At 34.3% G+C, this 20553-nt stretch overlaps 2 protein-coding genes across 2 annotated transcripts in view; one reads left to right on the top strand and one right to left on the bottom strand.

Annotated features, from left to right (window-relative positions):
* The window catches only part of LOC102810066 (vacuolar protein sorting-associated protein 8 homolog), a 68775-nt gene that overhangs the window by 31328 nt on the left and 16894 nt on the right, over positions 1-20553 (top strand). Inside the window, exons 29-32 of the mRNA XM_085496010.1 lie at positions 14156-14240; positions 16519-16617; positions 17081-17170; positions 17326-17532. Coding sequence (XP_085352136.1) covers positions 14156-14240; positions 16519-16617; positions 17081-17170; positions 17326-17532 — 481 coding nt within the window. The remainder of the gene's footprint in view (positions 1-14155; positions 14241-16518; positions 16618-17080; positions 17171-17325; positions 17533-20553) is intronic.
* On the bottom strand, positions 126-13436 carry LOC144356208 (uncharacterized). The gene is made up of 2 exons (XM_078011065.2): positions 13255-13436; positions 126-6274 (listed from the first exon to the last, which is right to left on the bottom strand). The coding sequence occupies exon 2, from the start codon at positions 6255-6257 to the stop codon at positions 3279-3281; it is 2979 nt and encodes a 992-aa protein (XP_077867191.1). The 5' UTR covers positions 6258-6274; positions 13255-13436; the 3' UTR covers positions 126-3278.

Raw genomic sequence — 20553 nt, 5'->3', positions numbered from 1 at the left:
AATGGGCGCGACTTCTATTTAGCTTCTAACACAGATTTTACGGTAGTAGTTACAACTAAAAGTAATTCTTCATTGGTTCTTGTGATGCTAACATCCATTGTTTTTTAATGAGTAAGTAATAACTATTTGTGGTATATTTGTCATTTATTTTCAACCTATAAATGGCAATACTTTAAAACACATTGAGATAGCTACATACCATTTTAGTGAATTAGACTCAATACATGAATTAACAGAATCTTAATTTAGCTAAAATGTCAACAATCTCATTGTGAGAATATACTTCTAATATATATTCTAAATTAGCGACATCTTGAATTAGCAAAATTACAGGTTAGCTAAATTAGATAAAATGACATGCTAGCTAAAAAGACTTGTTTTATAGTAATTTCTCAAGTATTTTAAACACAGGATTTAACTATTAACACACACACACTATTGAATACATATTTGCATTGAATCTGTATACAGTTTTGTTTCCACTTTGAAAACATTTTCTTAGTACCCTTTGCCGCCATCCACAAAGTAATTTGTTCTCCCACTAAAGTTTAATGCAATAGAGCAATCGGGTGATAAACGTTTCTTGTAATCCCAGTCGTAACTTGTACTTTGTAATCACTTGATTTGGTTTGTAATTATTTTATGTTTATTTCCTTGTATATAAATGTGCAGCTCTCTTTAAAATGGTTGCTACGGCAACATTCATGTTTTTGTAAGCCTCTCTATGTACATGCACAGTTACAATCATTTTAGGGGTAGAATATTCTGGACCATACTTGCTCAAATTTGTTATTATAATTTTTTTTTAAAAAGTCTGAAAGTGACTGGTTAAATAAAAGACAACTGTGATAAAGTGAACATCACTAGGATGGATGAGATGGTTTTTAAGAGGGCTGACCATTATTTCCACAAAGGGGGGGTTTAACAAAATCAGAATGCTTTTGTTTTAGACAATGTCCAAATAGTTTCAGCACTGTTATCAAATATTTATGTTGTGTTATAAATGGCAGTAAAGAAAAATATTCTGCTAGCAAAATTGGAATCTCACTCCTGCTTGTAAAGTTGATTGTCTACCCCTTATAGCTATTCATATGCTTAAAATTGATGAACTGAATATTTAATAGCTAGGTAAAAGGTAAAATCTCTGTTGTACAAAAAAAAATGTTTATTTCTTTTTACAAAATAAACCAAAAACTTTTTAAACATTTAGAAAAATAAAGGGATAATAAGGAAAAATCTTACAAAAATAAAAACTGAATTGATCCAAGGTTACCAAACTATTATGATTTATCCGATATTATATTATACCAGTATATTGATGGTGTTAATCCTTTGATTTGATTGGTCCAAACACAACATTTGCATATGCAATCCATGGTATATTGGCTGATAATGCACAGCTAAACCAAGTGGCCCTGGAACATGAATTGACTACAGGTTTAATACGGAAATACATAAAACCGGTATTACCGGGGGTATTTGATTTTTAGGGAAATAAAGTGGTTGAATTTTGGAAGAATATTGAAAAAAATACTGAATTAAAAACATCTGAAAAGTTATATAACTATAATATTGCTTTTTGTTAATGGTGGGATCCAAGTTGTGAACGTCGGTCGTTGGGTGATTGTCGTTCGCCACACAAACCTAAACCACCGTCCCTCAACACCGTGAGGTGCCTACACGAACGCCAGAACGCTATGTTCTCAGTGTTGTTACTTTGAGATGGATTGCGAACTTCCAACAAAGAAGACATGATCTTTAAGTACAAGATATAATTGAGGGATTTAATGATATAAAAATGCAAAAAACTATGAGTCACAGGCAAAAATGTATGCCACCAATAACAACCGGTGTCCGGTAGCGGCAGCTGACAAAATTGCAGTGCACCCGGGTAATTGCCATCTGTTTCAAAAAACACAGGACAACGCAGGATTCGACGACGATATATGATATTTGTAATTCTCCACTATGGGTAAATAAATTACAGGAGATGATGAAGGTAATTTCGAAAGCTACAAATTTGTGCCGAGTGTACACCAACTACTGTATTAGAGCGACGGCGTGCAAAGTCTTTCGGCCAGAGTTGAGACAAGGCATATCATGTACGTGTCACAAAAATGATGCGAAAATCCGATCTTACACCATCAAACTTACCCCAGAACAACGAAAAAACTTGTCAGTCATACTGTCACAAAAATTTGGTTATACCAAACGTTTCCAGGCCCGGAGGGCTACTTCCACATTAAGTGGGTAAGGGTGTGAAGCCCACCTCTCGAAAACCATACTCACTTCTAAACCATTTTTTTTCTATTAATATACCCACTTCTAAACACAAGTGTTTTCATCGAAAATAAACCACCCAGCTCACAACTTTCGCAACCAGTGAGTGCATCAGGGCAATGCATTTAATTCAGCCTTTTCCAGTATTTGGCTTTGAATATAAGGAACTGTGAAAAAGTAAATAAATGCTACACATTTCTAAACCAAACCATTGATAAATGATTAATCGTGAGATTAAAGCAGTATAAATCGTATACCATTATAGTATATGAATATTACAGTTGTTAAGAATTCTTGACAAATTATGAATTAATTTGTGGGTCCTTTTTCTATACTAGTCTGGAAACATGATAGCCATATAAATTTATTTCAACTTCACAAAAAAAGAGGCAATTGCATTTTCATCTCTGTGGCAACTATCAGTTGATACAGTGCGTTTGACACATCACTGTCATCCATTGTTCAGAAAATTTGCATATTCAGATTAGGGGTTTGTTATACTTATCAGCCAATCAACATCACTGTCATCCATTGTTCAGAAAATTTGCATATTCAGATTAGGGGTTTGTTATACTTATCAGCCAATCAACATCACTGTCATCCATTGTTCAGATAATTTGCATATTCAGATTAGGGGTTTGTTATACTTATCAGCCAATCAACATCACTGTCATCCATTGTTCAGAAAATTTGCATATTCAGATTAGGGGTTTGTTATACTTATCAGCCAATCAACATCACTGTCATCCATTGTTCAGAAAATTTGCATATTCATATTAGGGGTTTGTTATACTTATCAGCCAATCAACGTCACTGTCATCCATTGTTCAGAAAATTTGCATATTCATATTAGCAGTATGCTATATTTATCAACCAATCAACACTGACCATACAATTATAAAAAGACAACATTTCCAGATTAGTATAAAGAGGGCCGAAAGACTCCTGAATTATTGGTAGTTAGATTTTTCACAAAAAAATAATGATATTCCTTTGAACTAATTTACTCTGCTTGCTTTTCTTATGCTGTACCTCCGTCCGTTTAATATTCGTGTATAAATATAATCATCATCGCTGTCCTCCTCATCCATCACTCCATCCTCCTCTTCAGTTACTGGGTTACTGAGGGTGCTAAGACGCTTTGAACTTCGAGATCGCGGCAGCGAATATAAGTTTCCATCAACGGCTTTGATCTCTAATGGTGCTGAATCAGTTTCTACAGTGTTAATTACGTCTGCTTTGTTGATCTCTGGTGTTGCATTCTGTCCAGACGTTTCGTGGTTGTCGTGTATGTTTGTTGGTACCAAGGCATAGACGATTCCATTCACTTTGATTGTCAGTACGCCAGCAATGTTGGTTGGTTGAGCATTATCCAGCGATATGGTACGAGCTACTGTTTCACTTAGTGGCCCACTGGTCATTGGATTTCTATTTATTGAATCACTATTCTTTGGATTACTTGTCCTTGGATAGTATGTCCCCATGACATCCATTTCAATATGGTTACGTTTGCATATATGCGAATTTGTTGGTTTTGGGCTCATCTTTAGGTAACCATCAGTATCATCAACTTGAGCCTGGCAATCTGAACAAATCGAACATGTGTCATGCTCTGCTAGTTTTTGAGATTGAACCGGTGTATTGTAATTGTGAACTGGTAAGTGATATGCATAATCAGGGCGATCATGTGACTTAGCTGGTATTATATCATAGTCTGGCTTATCATTTGGTGACATCTGTTCGCTTTTGTTGTGGACGTTTGTTGGTAACTGTGAGTGATGATCATCCAAGTTCAGTGTTTTAGTGTTTCTGTTCTTTTCCTCTGCTATTGTCGCTACTCCAGAAATGTTGGTTGACTGAACATTATCTAGTGATACAGTGATCATTGGGTAGTAATTCCCCATCTCGTCCATTTGACTATGGTCACATGAATGTAGTGGACCCATGGGCGTGTAATCATCAGACGTGCTTTTTTCAACAATTCCAGCGCAGCAATCTGAACAGATTGAACATTCGTCATGCTCAGCATGAGTATGTATTTGAACCGGCGTTTCATAATTGCTGGGAATTGGGATGTGATGTGCATAATCAGGACGATCATGTGACTTAGCTGGTATTATATGGTAGTTTGACTCTTCATTTGAATGTTGTGAAGTATTCTCCTGTTGTACGTAGGCATTTGTCACTATCTGCGTGTTATCGTCTAATTTCACCATCTCAGTATTTCTTTGTTCCCGTGCTCGTTTTCGCCTTATGAGACAAAATACTATGCATATAATAACAAGACCAACAGCGACAATAATTACAACACCAATTATCCATAAATATGAAGGTTGTGAATTGGTACTCATTTTTGGGTCACCATTAGTCACTGTCTGAGAAACAAATGGTAGACTTGTCTGTTTGATTGTCGACACATCAGCAGGATGTTTAGTTCGCATTGTCATGTGTGCAGAAGAGGAAACTCTTAGCATGAGTGTCGCACTGTCGTTCCCTGCGATGTTTGTCACTACACACGTGTAAACTCCTTCATCTTGGAAGTCAACGGATGCAATCAGCAATGAACCATTTTGAAGAATTTGGTATTTTGAAGATTCTATTTCAAAGCCATTTGGAAGATACCATACTTGGTGTGGGGGTGGAAACCCTGTTGCCTGACAAGGAAGTAAAACTAAGTTTCCAATTTCTATGGTCAATTCAGTTTCATCAGTTGTCAGATTGGGTGCAGAGCATTGCAATTGTTCATGTTGTAAGCTCTGTATTGGCTCGTCTGCAAGTGAGTTGGGTGTTGTACATTTTGGGTCGTCATGGTTACTATGTGATGTTAGCCATTCTTGTAACCATGGTAACTGACAGTCACATTGCCAAGGGTTGTTGCTTATAAGGACCTCTGTGTCTGAATCAAGTGTTTTGAATGGGCTTTCTGCTAAAGTTTTCAGTTGATTAAATGTTAAATCAATTTCAACAATAGAGGTCAGTCCTTCAAATGCAGTGGTCTCTACATTGGAAATTAAGTTGAAGTCAAGCCATAATTTTTTCAAATGTGAATTCATGAAAAATTCCCTTGATCTAAGAGACAGAATCAAGTTATACCTGAAGTCCAGCAATTGTAAATATGGGAGATGTTGAATCACGTCATCTGGAATACTTGCTAGTTTGTTCTTCTGCAAGTGCATTTCCTCAAGTGATGTGAGATATCTGACAAAATTCGGGATTATAGTCAGATTATTGTTTTCTAACTTTAGCTCAGTGACATTCAAACCAGGGAATCCATCAATTGGCAGTTGTCCTTCTTTGACTGCAAGAACATTGTTCATCTCCAAAATTTGCAGATTTATTAAATTCTCAAAAACATTGCTTTCCAGGATTGTGATTGGATTGTCCGACAGATCCAAGACTTGAATAGCTGGAAGCAGAAAACTAAAAAATTCGGAAAATAAATTCCCATTGAGTTTCAATGTCTGCAAGTTTTGGAGCCCTAAAAAGATGTCCGGTGTTAAGTTAGATAATTCATTGTTGGCTAAGTCTAATGTTTCCAATTGCTGAAGGTATTGAAACACGCCATCTTCAATATCTGTTATTCTGTTGCCGTTTAATTCAAGTTCTTCTAATCTCTCAGTTCCATTGAACATTCCCAATGTTAAACTTGATAGATTATTATTTTCTAATCTAATAATTCTTAGTTGTGGCAATAAAGCAAATGTTCCTGGCTCAATACTATGGATCTTGTTGTTATAAAGAGTCAGTATTCGCAATGAGACTAAATTCGCAAAACTTCCCGCATGTAACTCTGTCAGTTCGTTGAATTCTAAACGTAGGTGAGTAAAGTCAGTAGATGAAGGTATGATTTCAGGAACTTCAGATAGTCTTTTTCCAGTGCAATTGATCAAGTCTTGATCACAATCACATTCAGCAGGACACGCTGTTGTTATGGTAACACACCACAGAACCAAGAATAGTATTCTTGTATAATCCATGACTGGGAGAATTTTTTCTGAAAAAAAAAAAAAATTTTTTTACCTTGTTGATGTACTTGTTTGTTTGCAGAACATTCAACTTCTTCATCATTTTGTACTTTTTTGAAAATGATATGTCATCATTATATGTGTTTCAGTAAATGTGATGTCATCATTATATGTGTTTCAGTAAAATGTGATGTCATCATTCTTTGTGTTTCAATGAAAACGATGTCAATATCTATTGTATATGTATGTGCATGTGCATGTGGACAGTGCGATCACTTCAAGCAGGTTGCTTGATACATGTAGGTGCAGTTGACTCACCATGTTGTCACAGTATCATTTCTGGATTGTTCAATTAGTTCTACCAGTCATTTTGATTTATAAAAAAATTTATTTATAAAATTGTGAAAAAAAAATATTGCTTGTATTTTATAATAGTGTATAATACTTTATTTTTGCTTGAAATAAATTTTCGCTATTTTTGCTGAAGGAATGATTCTGTGAAAATAAAATCCAGCGAATATACCTTTTTTTCTATATTTTACATTCAACTTATCAAAAATCAGTTAAAATAAATTCCATGCAAAACACCCAAAAAGTCTTTTCAGCAAAAATTAAATCCAGCGAATATACCTTTTTTTCTATATTTTACATTCAACTTATCAAAAATCAGTTAAAATAAATTCCATGCAAAACACCCAAAAAGTATTTTACAGTAATATAAATTACGTGATCTGACTAATAGATTTGGGAGAGAAATCCAACTAGCAAAGTACATGTAACCTTTGCCTAAAGCTAGTGAAGACTGGGTCTGAATTATTTGTCAATTTGAAGCATTTCTGTCAACTTTTGAACATTTTGCAAATTACTAGTATACAATTTTACTCCAGAATTAACATAAAACTGGAGGGGGGTTTCTGCCTATACATGCTGAATTAATTTGATTATATTTTGACGAAACTTACCTTCCATACAACTACACAGTGTCCTCACTATACTCAAATGAATTTAGTTTCTGTTTTTTTTTAACAACTAACGGCGGAAGTGAATTGGAAAAACCAATAATAGTACAAAGACTAGTTATCAACTTCCTCTAAACTTGTAACTGGAAATTTCTCACCGGTAACTTATTACCGGTATATGTGGCCAGTCAGAGTAATTTCTATGTTCTACATTCTCTTATTAGTAAGTTTATTACAGTGTCTTTCTGCTCATTAGCATGGTTTCCTGACTATCATTACAATGGCTACCTTCCGTTAGTCTGTACCCCAACTTTCATCTACCTATTAAAGCATCAATGCACTTTCTTAAGTCAACCAGCTGATATCAACCAATTAAGCTGAAATCAACCAATTAAGCTGATATCAACCAATTAAGCTGATATCAACCAATTAAGCTGATATCAACCAATTAAGCTGAAATCAACCAATTAAGCTGATATCAACCAATTAAGCTGAAATCAACCAATTAAGCTGAAATCAACCAATTAAGCTGATATCAACCAATTAAGCTGATATCAACCAATTAAGCTGAAATCAACCAATTAAGCTGATATCAACCAATTAAGCTGAAATCAACCAATTAAGCTGAAATCAACCAATTAAGCTGATATCAACCAATTAAGCTGAAATCAACCAATTAAGCTGAAATCAACCAATTAAGCTGATATCAACCAATTAAGCTGATATCAACCAATTAAGCTGAAATCAACCAATTAAGCTGATATCAACCAATTAGGCTGATATCAACCAATTAGGCTGAAATCAACCAATTAAGCTGAAATCAACCAATTAAGCTGATATCAACCAATTAAGCTGAAATCAACCAATTAAGCTGAAATCAACCAATTAGGCTGATATTAACCAATTAAGCTGAAATCAACCAATTAAGCTGAAATCAACCAATTAAGCTGATATCAACCAATTAAGCTGATATCAACCAATTAAGCTGAAATCAACCAATTAGGCTGATATCAACCAATTAAGCTGAAATCAACCAATTAAGCTGATATCAACCAATTAAGCTGATATCAACCAATTAGGCTGATATCAACCAATTAAGCTGATATCAACCAATTAGGCTGATATCAACCAATTAAGCTGAAATCAACCAATTAAGCTGAAATCAACCAATTAAGCTGAAATCAACCAATTAGGCTGATATCAACCAATTAAGCTGAAATCAACCAATTAAGCTGAAATCAACCAATTAAGCTGATATCAACCAATTAAGCTGAAATCAACCAATTAAGCTGAAATCAACCAATTAGGCTGATATCAACCAATTAAGCTGAAATCAACCAATTAAGCTGAAATCAACCAATTAAGCTGAAATCAACCAATTAAGCTGATATCAACCAATTAAGCTGAAATCAACCAATTAAGCTGATATCAACCAATTAAGCTGAAATCAACCAATTAAGCTGAAATCAACCAATTAAGCTGATATCAACCAATTAAGCTGAAATCAACCAATTAAGCTGATATCAACCAATTAAGCTGAAATCAACCAATTAGGCTGATATCAACCAATTAAGCTGAAATCAACCAATTAAGCTGATATCAACCAATTAAGCTGAAATCAACCAATTAAGCTGATATCAACCAATTAAGCTGAAATCAACCAATTAAGCTGATATCAACCAATTAAGCTGAAATCAACCAATTAAGCTGATATCAACCAAATAAGCTGAAATCAACCAATTAAGCTGATATCAACCAATTAGGCTGAAATCAACCAATTAAGCTGAAATCAACCAATTAGGCTGATATCAACCAATTAAGCTGATATCAACCAATTAAGCTGATATCAACCAATTAAGCTGAAATCAACCAATTAAGCTGAAATCAACCAATTAGGCTGATATCAACCAATTAAGCTGATATCAACCAATTAAGCTGATATCAACCAATTAAGCTGATATCAACCAATTAAGCTGAAATCAACCAATTAAGCTGATATCAACCAATTAAGCTGAAATCAACCAATTAAGCTGATATCAACCAATTAAGCTGAAATCAACCAATTAAGCTGAAATCAACCAATTAAGCTGATATCAACCAATTAAGCTGAAATCAACCAATTAAGCTGATATCAACCAATTAAGCTGAAATCAACCAATTAAGCTGATATCAACCAAATAAGCTGAAATCAACCAATTAAGCTGATATCAACCAATTAGGCTGAAATCAACCAATTAAGCTGATATCAACCAATTAAGCTGAAATCAACCAATTAAGCTGAAATCAACCAATTAGGCTGAAATCAACCAATTAAGCTGATATCAACCAATTAAGCTGAAATCAACCAATTAAGCTGATATCAACCAAATAAGCTGAAATCAACCAATTAAGCTGATATCAACCAAATAAGCTGAAATCAACCAATTAAGCTGATATCAACCAATTAGGCTGAAATCAACCAATTAAGCTGATATCAACCAATTAAGCTGAAATCAACCAATTAAGCTGAAATCAACCAATTAGGCTGAAATCAACCAATTAAGCTGAAATCAACCAATTAAGCTGAAATCAACCAATTAAGCTGAAATCAACCAATTAAGCTGAAATCAACCAATTAAGCTGATATCAACCAATTAAGCTGAAATCAACCAATTAAGCTGATATCAACCAATTAAGCTGAAATCAACCAATTAAGCTGAAATCAACCAATTAAGCTGAAATCAACCAATTAAGCTGATATCAACCAATTAAGCTGAAATCAACCAATTAAGCTGATATCAACCAATTAAGCTGAAATCAACCAATTAAGCTGAAATCAACCAATTAAGCTGAAATCAACCAATTAAGCTGATATCAACCAATTAAGCTGAAATCAACCAATTAAGCTGAAATCAACCAATTAAGCTGATATCAACCAATTAAGCTGAAATCAACCAATTAAGCTGAAATCAACCAATTAAGCTGATATCAACCAATTAAGCTGAAATCAACCAATTAAGCTGATATCAACCAATTAAGCTGAAATCAACAAATTAAGCTGATATCAACCAATTAAACTGAAATCAACCAATTAAGCTGATATCAACCAATTAAGCTGAAATCAACCAATTAAGCTGAAATCAACCAATTAAGCTGATATCAACCAATTAAGCTGAAATCAACCAATTAAGCTGAAATCAACCAATTAAGCTGAAATCAACCAATTAAGCTGATATCAACCAATTAAGCTGAAATCAACCAATTAAGCTGATATCAACCAATTAAGCTGATATCAACCAATAAAGCTGAAATCTGAAAATGTACTGTAGACACAATTTTGTTACAATAAATGTACACTGTGCTGCCGTGCATATCTTGAGATTTGTTCCTGTGATATATTCATAAAATGAATAATACATGAATTTGACTTTAAATAAGCATTCCCACATGTGTCCAAGAAAATGATGACATTGTGACATGGACAGTATACACATTAGTAGTCTACTAAAACTTTGATTAACTGCAAAGTAATCAAGCTGGCATGTGATATTTATTTATTTATTTTTTTTTTTATTTTTTTATTTTTTTTTTTTTTATTTTTTTTTTTATTTATTTGTTTATTATTTTGAATTATTTATTTTGAATAATAATGGGTACAATGCGCACAAAAAAAAAGAAAAGTGGCATGACAAAGCAAAAAACATACACAGAGAAAAAAAAAATGAAAATGGCTGAAAATCAGAGAATTTGGAAGGTCAGATGACATCAGTGTCTAGAAAGTGTTGCTGTCTCGATTCAAAACAGATTCGCAAATATTGGATGGCCTAAAGGTAAATCCATATTTGTCTTTGTCCACTGTTTGTCTACGATATGTATAAACATTTAACATGACAACGAAGTTTTGTTTTAGATACTGTAATGTACACTGTACTGCTAATTACTTTTTGATGTTTAAGGATTGGCACTAAGGGGGTAATAATGAGGTAAAAACACTCCAGATCACAAAATATTTCCTGTTGAGTAGAATTATAAACCATTGTTTATGGTCTTGTTGATAAATAGCATTGTAATGTCTGCGTAACTCTGTAATTGAGGAAGTACTTACGGTATTCTGCACATGCTGGTCACACCAGAGTAAACTGTTGTTACCCTCTACTGAATCCAAAAGCTGTTTTTTTTTGAATGTACGTTTCAAATTCAAAATGTTTAGTCGGTAATATTTTGAATTCAAAAGTACATGAAATTTAGCAAAAATGGTAGAAAATGTGCATACTAGTAGATACTTTGAAGGTGAAAAAAGCATGCAGTCTGTATACTGTAAGTCACTTTTCATGAATTATGCAAATCAGTGGAAATTGGAACCTTATAACACTCTTTATCGGTAATAGTGCTTTTCACAAATGCTATAAAATCCTCTAGTCGTTAAAATTTCCGGCAGAAAAAATAAAATGGTTCGCAATATTTAAAACTCTTTTTGTTGAATCTGTTTCGCAGTCAATTATTTAGTAGGTACCGGTACTTTATTTTTTGCCCATTAGGTAATAGTGCTCAACACTGACAATACTGAATTGAGTATTGTGAAGTTTCTTTCTTTTTTTCATCACGTCTCGGCACAACACGCTTGGGCAAGTGTTTTCACTCCCGTTGACATTATTTCGTCACTCATAGACCGAGGCTATGAATGTAAAATTGTGAGATAAATGCTGATGGCAACTGACTTTACTGTTTTTCACATTTCAGTGTTTGAAATACTCTGGTGTATGTTATTATTCAACCTGTGTATGCAAACCCAAATCCTGATATGCAAATAGCGTGTGTAAAAGATTAAAAAAATACTGTAAATTCAATGATTACTAAAAAGGAGGCACTGATTCAGCAAAGTCTGATATTGGATGTACGGTCATATTCCTGCAGTTTGTGTTTTTTTCGTTGTTTAATATTCAATTTAGATACTAAATATAACTATAAATATTTCAATAAATTGGTACTAGTACTAACACAGTGGTTAGTGTATTGAAGCTCGTAGCCCAGTACAGAGTTCACATTCTAGCATTCTAACGATTTCTTTTTACAGTCGTTTCTCGCAAGGTTACTGGAAAGGGTAAATCAGCAAAATAAAATCCAATGAAAGTAGGTTTTCCCACTGATTTTTACATAGTTTATCCCAAGTCATTGAAAATAATTTATTTATTTAAACTCAGTTTGCTGTTTTCAGTGAATATGAATCACATTTGAAAGTTTTGTTTACCCAGGTTGTGTGAAATATTATAACAGAACATCTGGTGTATGGAAATTATTTTTATGATTGATCATTAAATTTGCATGTATTTTATTTATAAGTAACAGTCAAATATGAAATATTTTTAGAACATTACCAATCATATTCATTTTACTGAAAATCAAAATATTAGTGACCTCTTTTCATCTATTAATATGCAAATTAGTGTACGCATTTGTTTTAATCCTGACATCAAAACACTCACACAAATGATTTCAACTCGGCAGGTACCTAATAGATTGTTTTTCAGAGATTTCGGATTTGGTTTATATGAACAATTTAACACATTTTAAAGTGCGGTGATCGTCGTGCAGTGCGTGTTTGAATTTCATGTAAATAAACAATGTATTTTACACCTGTTGTATCTGTCGCAGAACGTGGCACAATGACTGTCGCCCTTTAAACATTTACTCACTGAATCTACCAATAAAACCATAGTCTGGTAGAAATATAGAAATTTCAAAAGAAAGGTGCACATAATCTTTTCTATATTATCTCAATTTATTCTACATTTTTAAAAAATAAAGTGCTGTATCCTGGTAATTTCTTAATTTGACTCTTGGGTATTTTACTTAACAGTCATTTGAGTGCGTGACTTCATCAAACGTAACAATAATTTTAATTAATGTGAAGTATAGGCTTTCAGAAAAAATACGGTTTGATATGATTTAATAAACACAAATTTTGCATGATTTTGACTTCCTGGAACAAGTCTACAAGCGTATGCTATGCACTAAGGACAACAAGTTGCATTGTGTACTAGGAGGAAGTAGAGAAATAAATCAATACTCACTCAGGGTAGTCACTGATGATTGCAACTTTTCACACTGGTAGGCGTCGAACGGTTATATCAAAATTTAAGTGTACGTGTCAGGTGGAATCCTTACGCTGTCCTTGTAATTGTGATGAAGCTGAGACAAACGATACTTCATCCAAGTCAGATTGTAGACTTACGTAGGTACACCTATGTGCTCGGAGATCTCTATTGTTATGTTAATTAGGGCATGTTTTCTTTTTCTTGAGTTACTGGACTTACTGCCACCATACACTTAAGATACGCATGAGAAGAATAAATAAGCTCGTTGATCTATTTTATGAGTTTGTAGTAATTGTAATGTTTGTTTTGCATTGTTAGTATAAACAAGTTTTGAGATACCGGTGATATTTTTTCTTGACAAAGCTAGACTACACATTTTCTTCAGTAAGCTCTTATTGGTCACATGTCTTTGTAAACGGTGAAAAAATTCGACTCAAAGGGTTTTAATAATGTCTCACAAAGTGTATGGAATAGTACTGTTTTATGTGGTCATTCCATTTCCTGAAAAAATCAGTTTTCATATTGAATTCCACATGTAGTCCTAAATCATTTATTAAATACTGAACAAATTTTAATTGTCTTTTTTTTTTTTTTTTTTTTTTTTTAAGTTTTGTTTTTTAGTGAAAAATAATTATTAAAAGTCACATGAACAGATAGAAAGTACAATATTGTTAAATTGGATTTAGTTTTTTTTAGTTTTGTTTTCACCATAACAACATCATTACATTCAATATGATTGGACTACTACACATATTTATTGTAGTACTGTACTTCATATCCTTTTTGTGTACAGTTATTGCATCTGTGTATTACTGTGTACCGGTATTAGTCACAATTAATGTAGTACTCAACCATTCTTTGTTTCTTTTTTTTACAGTTATCGTGTCTGTGAATTGCTGTATGATAAACGAAGAGAATATTACAAAATCCTGGATTGTTACTTGAAAGATGCTTATCGACAGGTATTTATATCCGCTATTTAGCTAGATTATTTTAAGCAGGGTTTCACAACGGGGGAATTGTGTTGTTTATAGAACAACAATTGTTCTTTTGTTTACCATGCTTTTCAGCAGGATGTCTCATGACCTTTTCAGGATGTGTGTGTGACCTTAAAACGTCTTCCAGGGACCAAGAGGATGTGTGACCTTTGTAGTATATGTGAATGTAAATCCTATGTAAAAGCGTAGTCAGTTTTATTGGGGACCTTAACTTTTTGAGTGCCATATTTTTCCAACCCAAATAATTGGGTACAATATATTTGTATATATTTACCGGTATGTGTTTTTCTCTAATGTCCTTGTTTATTTTCAACAAATTGGACAAATTTCAATCCAACTTAATATATGAAGGTTAGTTTTGACTGATGTTAATTTTCACAGTTGATTTTACATGCTAACTACATTAAATTCCAACCTAATTATTTTGTCCCCGTTCAGAAGCAATCCGAAAACTTATAATTGACTTTTATATTAGTGTGTACATCTATTTGTGTGTGTGTCTATCCATCCATTCGGACCGACCCAGGTATATCTCAGACATGCCTTGGCCAACCACATTCAAACCTTCACACACACCTCATATACGTTATTAGTCCCCGTTCGGACGTAGTCCGAAAACGGGGACTCATGTTTTGCCCTGTGTGCGTCCGTGCATCCGTGATCACCTGTATCTCGAACATGCATGGACCAATTAAGTTCAAACTTCACTCATATATCACACATTATATGGGACATATGCACATGCATTTTTTTCATGATCCGATTAACGATAGCCAAATAGCGGCCATTTTAAGGCCGAAAATGCATCAAAATTGCACATTTTCACCATTCCGGACCCGGATCTCAGTTATGCATGGACGGATTTTGTTCAAATTTGGTACATACATTAAACATAATAGGACCTTGATGCACATCATTTTTTTTTCCCGGATCAAGTTCAAAATGGTCGACTGGCGGCCATTTTGTTTTAAAGAATTCAGTTCTGGATCCGTATCTGAGACATGCCTGGATTGATCGAGTTCAAACTTAACACACACAAGGTACATCATGTCACAAATATGTATGTGCATTTGTTTCATGATCTCATTAACGATAGCCAAATGGCGGCTGCTTTAAGGCCGAAAATGCATTGAAATCGCACATTTTCACCATTCCGGTCCCGGATCTCAATTATGCATGGACGGATTTTGTTCAAATTTGGTACATACATTAAACATAATAGGACCTTGATGCACGTCATTTTTTTTTTTTCGGATCCAGTTCGAAATGGCCGACTGGCGGCCATTTTGTTTTAAAGTATTCAGTTCTGGATCCGTATCCGAGACATGTCTGGATTGATCAAGTTCAAACTTCACACACACATGGTACATCATGTCGCAAATAGATATGTGCATTTATTTCATGATCCGCTTAACAATAGCTGAATGATGGCCATTTTAAGGCCGAAAATGCATCAAAATCACGTATTTTCACAATTCCGGAACCGGATCTCAGTCATGCATGGATGGATTTTGTTCAGATTTAGTGCATATATTAAACATAATATAAGCTTGATGCATACCATTTTTTCCTGGGATCAAGTTCAAAATGGCCAACTGGCGGCCATTTTGTTTTAAAGAATTTAGTTTTCGATCCATATCTCGGACATGCCTGGACAGATCAAGTTCAAACTTCACATACACATCATACATTATATCATACATATGCCTGTCCATTTGGGCCAGTCCTTTTAAGGTCAAAAATTTACAAAAATTGCACATTTTCACCATACCAGAACTGAATCTTAGTCATGCGTGGGCAAATTTAGTTTAAATTTTTTTTTGGATTGTGTTGAAAATGGCTGACTGGTGGCTATTTTGTTTTACTGAATGCAGTTCAACATCCATATTGTTGCTGCTTTGAATGTATATGTCACTCAAATATGAACGGAACGGGGACGTGTCATTGACAATGACTTGTTTACTTTGTAGTTAATTCATTATTACATTAACTTTATTACATTTTAAACACCAAATTAGAAATGTAAAATTTTCAACACTGTTGTAATAAAGCTGTTATCTATCTATCTATCTATCATAAACCTTAGGATACATATTCACGTCTATGGACGTTGACTAGTAAAGATGTAGAGGTGGATGATGTACCTTCTTCTGTTTTTACAAATTTCTCTCAAATCAAATTTATGCGGTTATTTGATTTCCACAATTCTGTAGTCTAAATAACTAATATTTTGATTTTCTAGAATCATGCCTTTTCGTTTGTCCATGCTATTATGTCCGAGACAGTCTATACGCAAAAGGAAAAAGATGAACTGCAGCAACAAACGCTGTCCCACTTAGAAGTAAGTAGCCAATTATAAAGACAGCATTCATTCAGATATAATGTTTAATTTCAAACTAAAGGATGAGAATATATAACAGCCACAGTTGCCGGGGCAGCTCATGTTCGAATTTCAAAGAAATAACAAGTCAAAGTATACACGCTTGTTCTTTAAAATCTATAATATAAATAATGTTTATAAATCTCTACAACTAAAATCATTATAATTCAACTTACGCACTGAACATAATAAATGTAAAAACTTCTGCTGGATTGATTCTAGCCGGTCACAGCACACATACTGTTGTAAATAACAGATGTATACACAAGCTTTGTTCTGACAAATAATAAGTAGACGCGATGATGGTAATTTGTGAAGAATGAACAACACTAGGTTGGCATGTGAAAATCTACATCAGATACTAGTATGTTGATTCCTATTAAGTATACAAATATTGTTTATCTTAATGTGTGTTTATTTCTAGGAACTGGTGACCATAGATAGCAAAGCAACAGCACAGCTCGTGTTGACAGATTTAACACTCTCTATTGCTGACATCGTCACAAAACTTGAGGTAACCATGACAACATAATATACAATGTAATACCTTGGTATTGTACAGTGTTGTGTGATGCAGTGAACATTACTGAGGAAAATTGTATTATAACGGTATTATTATGATAATAGCTGAAGCACACAATACTGATCTTTATTTGTTGTTGTTTATAGAGTCAACAAGTTGTTTTGTATGAGTTCCTGAAAGGTTTATTTGAATACCGTGAAAATACTGGCAGCGCAATCCATATACGAGATCAGACTGTGATAGAACCGGAAGTACAAGAAAAATACATAGAATTGATGTGTAAATACAACATTAGTAACGTCTATCATTATATCAGAAATACTGATAACTATAGGCTGGAGGAAACGTTGAAGGTATGTGAAAACAAACAAATGTGACAAACTTTCTACAGTCAAACCTGTCTATAAAGGACAGTCAGTGAACTGAGCCAAACTGTCTTTTGTAGACAGGTGGTCTTTATATGGAGGTGGCCTAATTTATTTATTCAATAATGAATATTAATTATGGCGGGAATTGTAAGGGAGACATAAGCAAAACATAAAAACAAACCTACACATTCTACAATGAATAGGTCTTTTTTAATAAAAGTCACTCATTTTCATCTGGATAATTACACAACTTTACTTTTTTACTACAAATTATATCATGTAAATTCACTGAAACCAAGTGATTCTGCCCATGGATTCATTGGTGTATTTAATGCATAAGAACGATTGTCACCGATCGGCCGCATTGGCGTTTCAGCTCAGTCTCTTACACTCTCGCCATGCAGTCTTATTCTCCAGTCTCTTACACATATTCCATCACAGGCGGCAATCAGTCCCATCGTTAGTATTGTCGAATGTACACTTTGACAAAATGCACAGGCAAAGTTGCCGTGTTTGAAAAAAAACAAACAAACAAGCATTAAAAATGAAGAAGCATTGGTAATAAACAAAATTTACCAAACTCATAACGATTGCTCCAACTCTCGGTGTTGAATCAGAAAGTCAAACGAACCGGAAATGAAACACAATGATCGTACACGCAATTTTACAGTTATTTGTTGCAAGCATCGACGTGTCAAAACTGCCCAAACGAAACGAATTTTCTCGATTGCGAATTATTGATATTACCTTTTATAAAAAAACAAAGAGGATCAAAATAGAAAACATCTTTCGTTGAGACGGGAGGAATTTGCTCTTCATGTGCGAGACAGTCCACAGAAGTGCCGTTGGCCGGCTGGAAATCGATAGTATAGTACCGATCGGAAACAAGCTAGTTTTTCATTTCAAACTTTGAATGAAATTGTTTTAATTTGTTGTTAAAATCTTTCCAGTCTCCAGACGTTACATTCAGATGATATTCAACTTTTTTTTTTTTACTTTTTCGCAACTTCACAAACCAAGTTGCGATGGTCACCCCTGTCTATTAGCCCTAAAGATTGCGTACTCGGTAATCTGAACGTAACATATGGCCACTTTCCTGTTAGCGATTCGCAAGTAGCTATTGTCTTTTTGCCGAGACTGTCTGATGGAAATGTTGGTGGTCGTTATACAAAGGTTAAAGTGTGAATAGGTCTACAATAGAGTGGTCGCTGGTCGCGTTGGACAGGTGGTCGCTATATCCAGTGTCTTTAACGTGTAAACTGCGAAGGGACTGTACTAAGGTGGTCGCTATGAGCAGGTGGCCGCTCTGCACAGGTGGTCGTTAACACAGGTTTGACTGTACCACCATTGCATACTTTTCAATGGTTAATACGTTCAGCTCTTTCAAACCAGTTCTGTGCATGAATTTAATCATTTGTTAGTCAGGGCTTTATTTCCAGCCAATCAGAAGACTGGATAGCTTGAAATTTAGATACATTTCACTCTTTCAAACCATTTCTGTGGATGAGTTTACTCATTTGTTAGTCAGGGCTTTATTACCAGCCAATAAGATGACTGGGTAGCTTGAAATTTAGATACAGTTCACTCTTTCAAACCAGTTCTGTGCATGAATTTAATCATTTGTTAGGGACGACGTCAAAAGATCAATGTCGAATAAAAAACTTATTCCCTTTAGTTTGGGGGTGGGGGGTGGGGGGGTTTTGACCTCAAAAAGTTTCCATCCGACAAAAACAATTTTATTTTTTAATGAAGTCAAAATAATCTTGGAGTATTTGTAGTTCGTTTTTTTTCTATCCAATCATGGACAGAAATAACCGAAAAGGGAAAAAACAGAAAAATGGTTTGGTTTGAGTGTAAATCTGTGCGTCAAATACGGTGCTTTTGTAAAATCTTTTTACACCCACCCGACAGCCAACTGCTATGCAATACTACTGTCCGATTATCAATTTGTATTTAATGGTGAATGTAGTCTGACGCCATGACCAATATTTATCAATTAAGTTTCAGTGGGGGGTAGGGGGGTTTGGAAAAAAACTAAAGGAATTAAGTTTTTTATCCGACATCGATCTTTTGACGTCGTCCCTTAGTCAGGGCTTTATTTCCAGCCAATCAGAAGACTGGATAGCTTGAAATTTAGATACATTTCACTCTTTCAAACCAGTTCTGTGCATGAATTTAATCATTTGTTAGTCAGGGCTTTATTTCCAGCCAATCAGAAGACTGGATAGCTTGAAATTTAGATACATTTCACTCTTTCAAACCATTTCTGTGCATGAATTTAATCATTTGTTAGTCAGGGCTTTATTACCAGCCAATAAGATGACTGGATAGCTTGAAATTTAGATACATTTCACTCTTTCAAACCAGTTCTGTGCATGAATTTAATCATTTGTTAGTCAGGGCTTTATTACCAGCCAATAAGATGACTGGATAGCTTGAAATTTAGATACATTTCACTCTTTCAAACCAGTTCTGTGCATGAATTTAATCATTTGTTAGTCAGGGCTTTATTACCAGCCAATAAGATGACTGGATAGCTTGAAATTTAGATACATTTCACTCTTTCAAACCAGTTCTGTGCATGAATTTAATCATTTGTTAGTCAGGGCTTTATTACCAGCCAATAAGATGACTGGATAGCTTGAAATTTAGATACATTTCACTCTTTCAAACCAGTTCTGTGCATGAATTTAATCATTTGTTAGTCAGGGCTTTTTATTACCAGCCAATAAGATGACTGGATAGCTTGAAATTTACATACATTTCTGTGCAAGCTCAAAGTTGCATGCTCATAAGTTTTTTGCTGTGATTATGTTCCCACTTTGAGTTGTACAGCATTTGTTTACATAGCTGTAAACGATTAATCTGTGATTACCAAACGCTTCAGCATGGTATTAAGAGTTTGTTTTCAGGGGTGGGTGATACCAAGGTGGGAAATAGATGCACATATGGGGTTAATTCCTTGAATTGCAATATAGAGGGTTCAGGCTGAAATACAATATATAG

The sequence above is a fragment of the Saccoglossus kowalevskii genome, chromosome 22 (genome assembly GCF_978046115.1).
Source record: "Saccoglossus kowalevskii chromosome 22, keSacKowa6.1, whole genome shotgun sequence".
In the NCBI taxonomy this organism is placed as follows: Eukaryota; Metazoa; Hemichordata; class Enteropneusta; family Harrimaniidae; genus Saccoglossus; species Saccoglossus kowalevskii.
The sequence above is the reverse complement of the archived record's forward strand: the minus strand, read 5'-3'. Positions and strand labels throughout refer to the sequence as shown.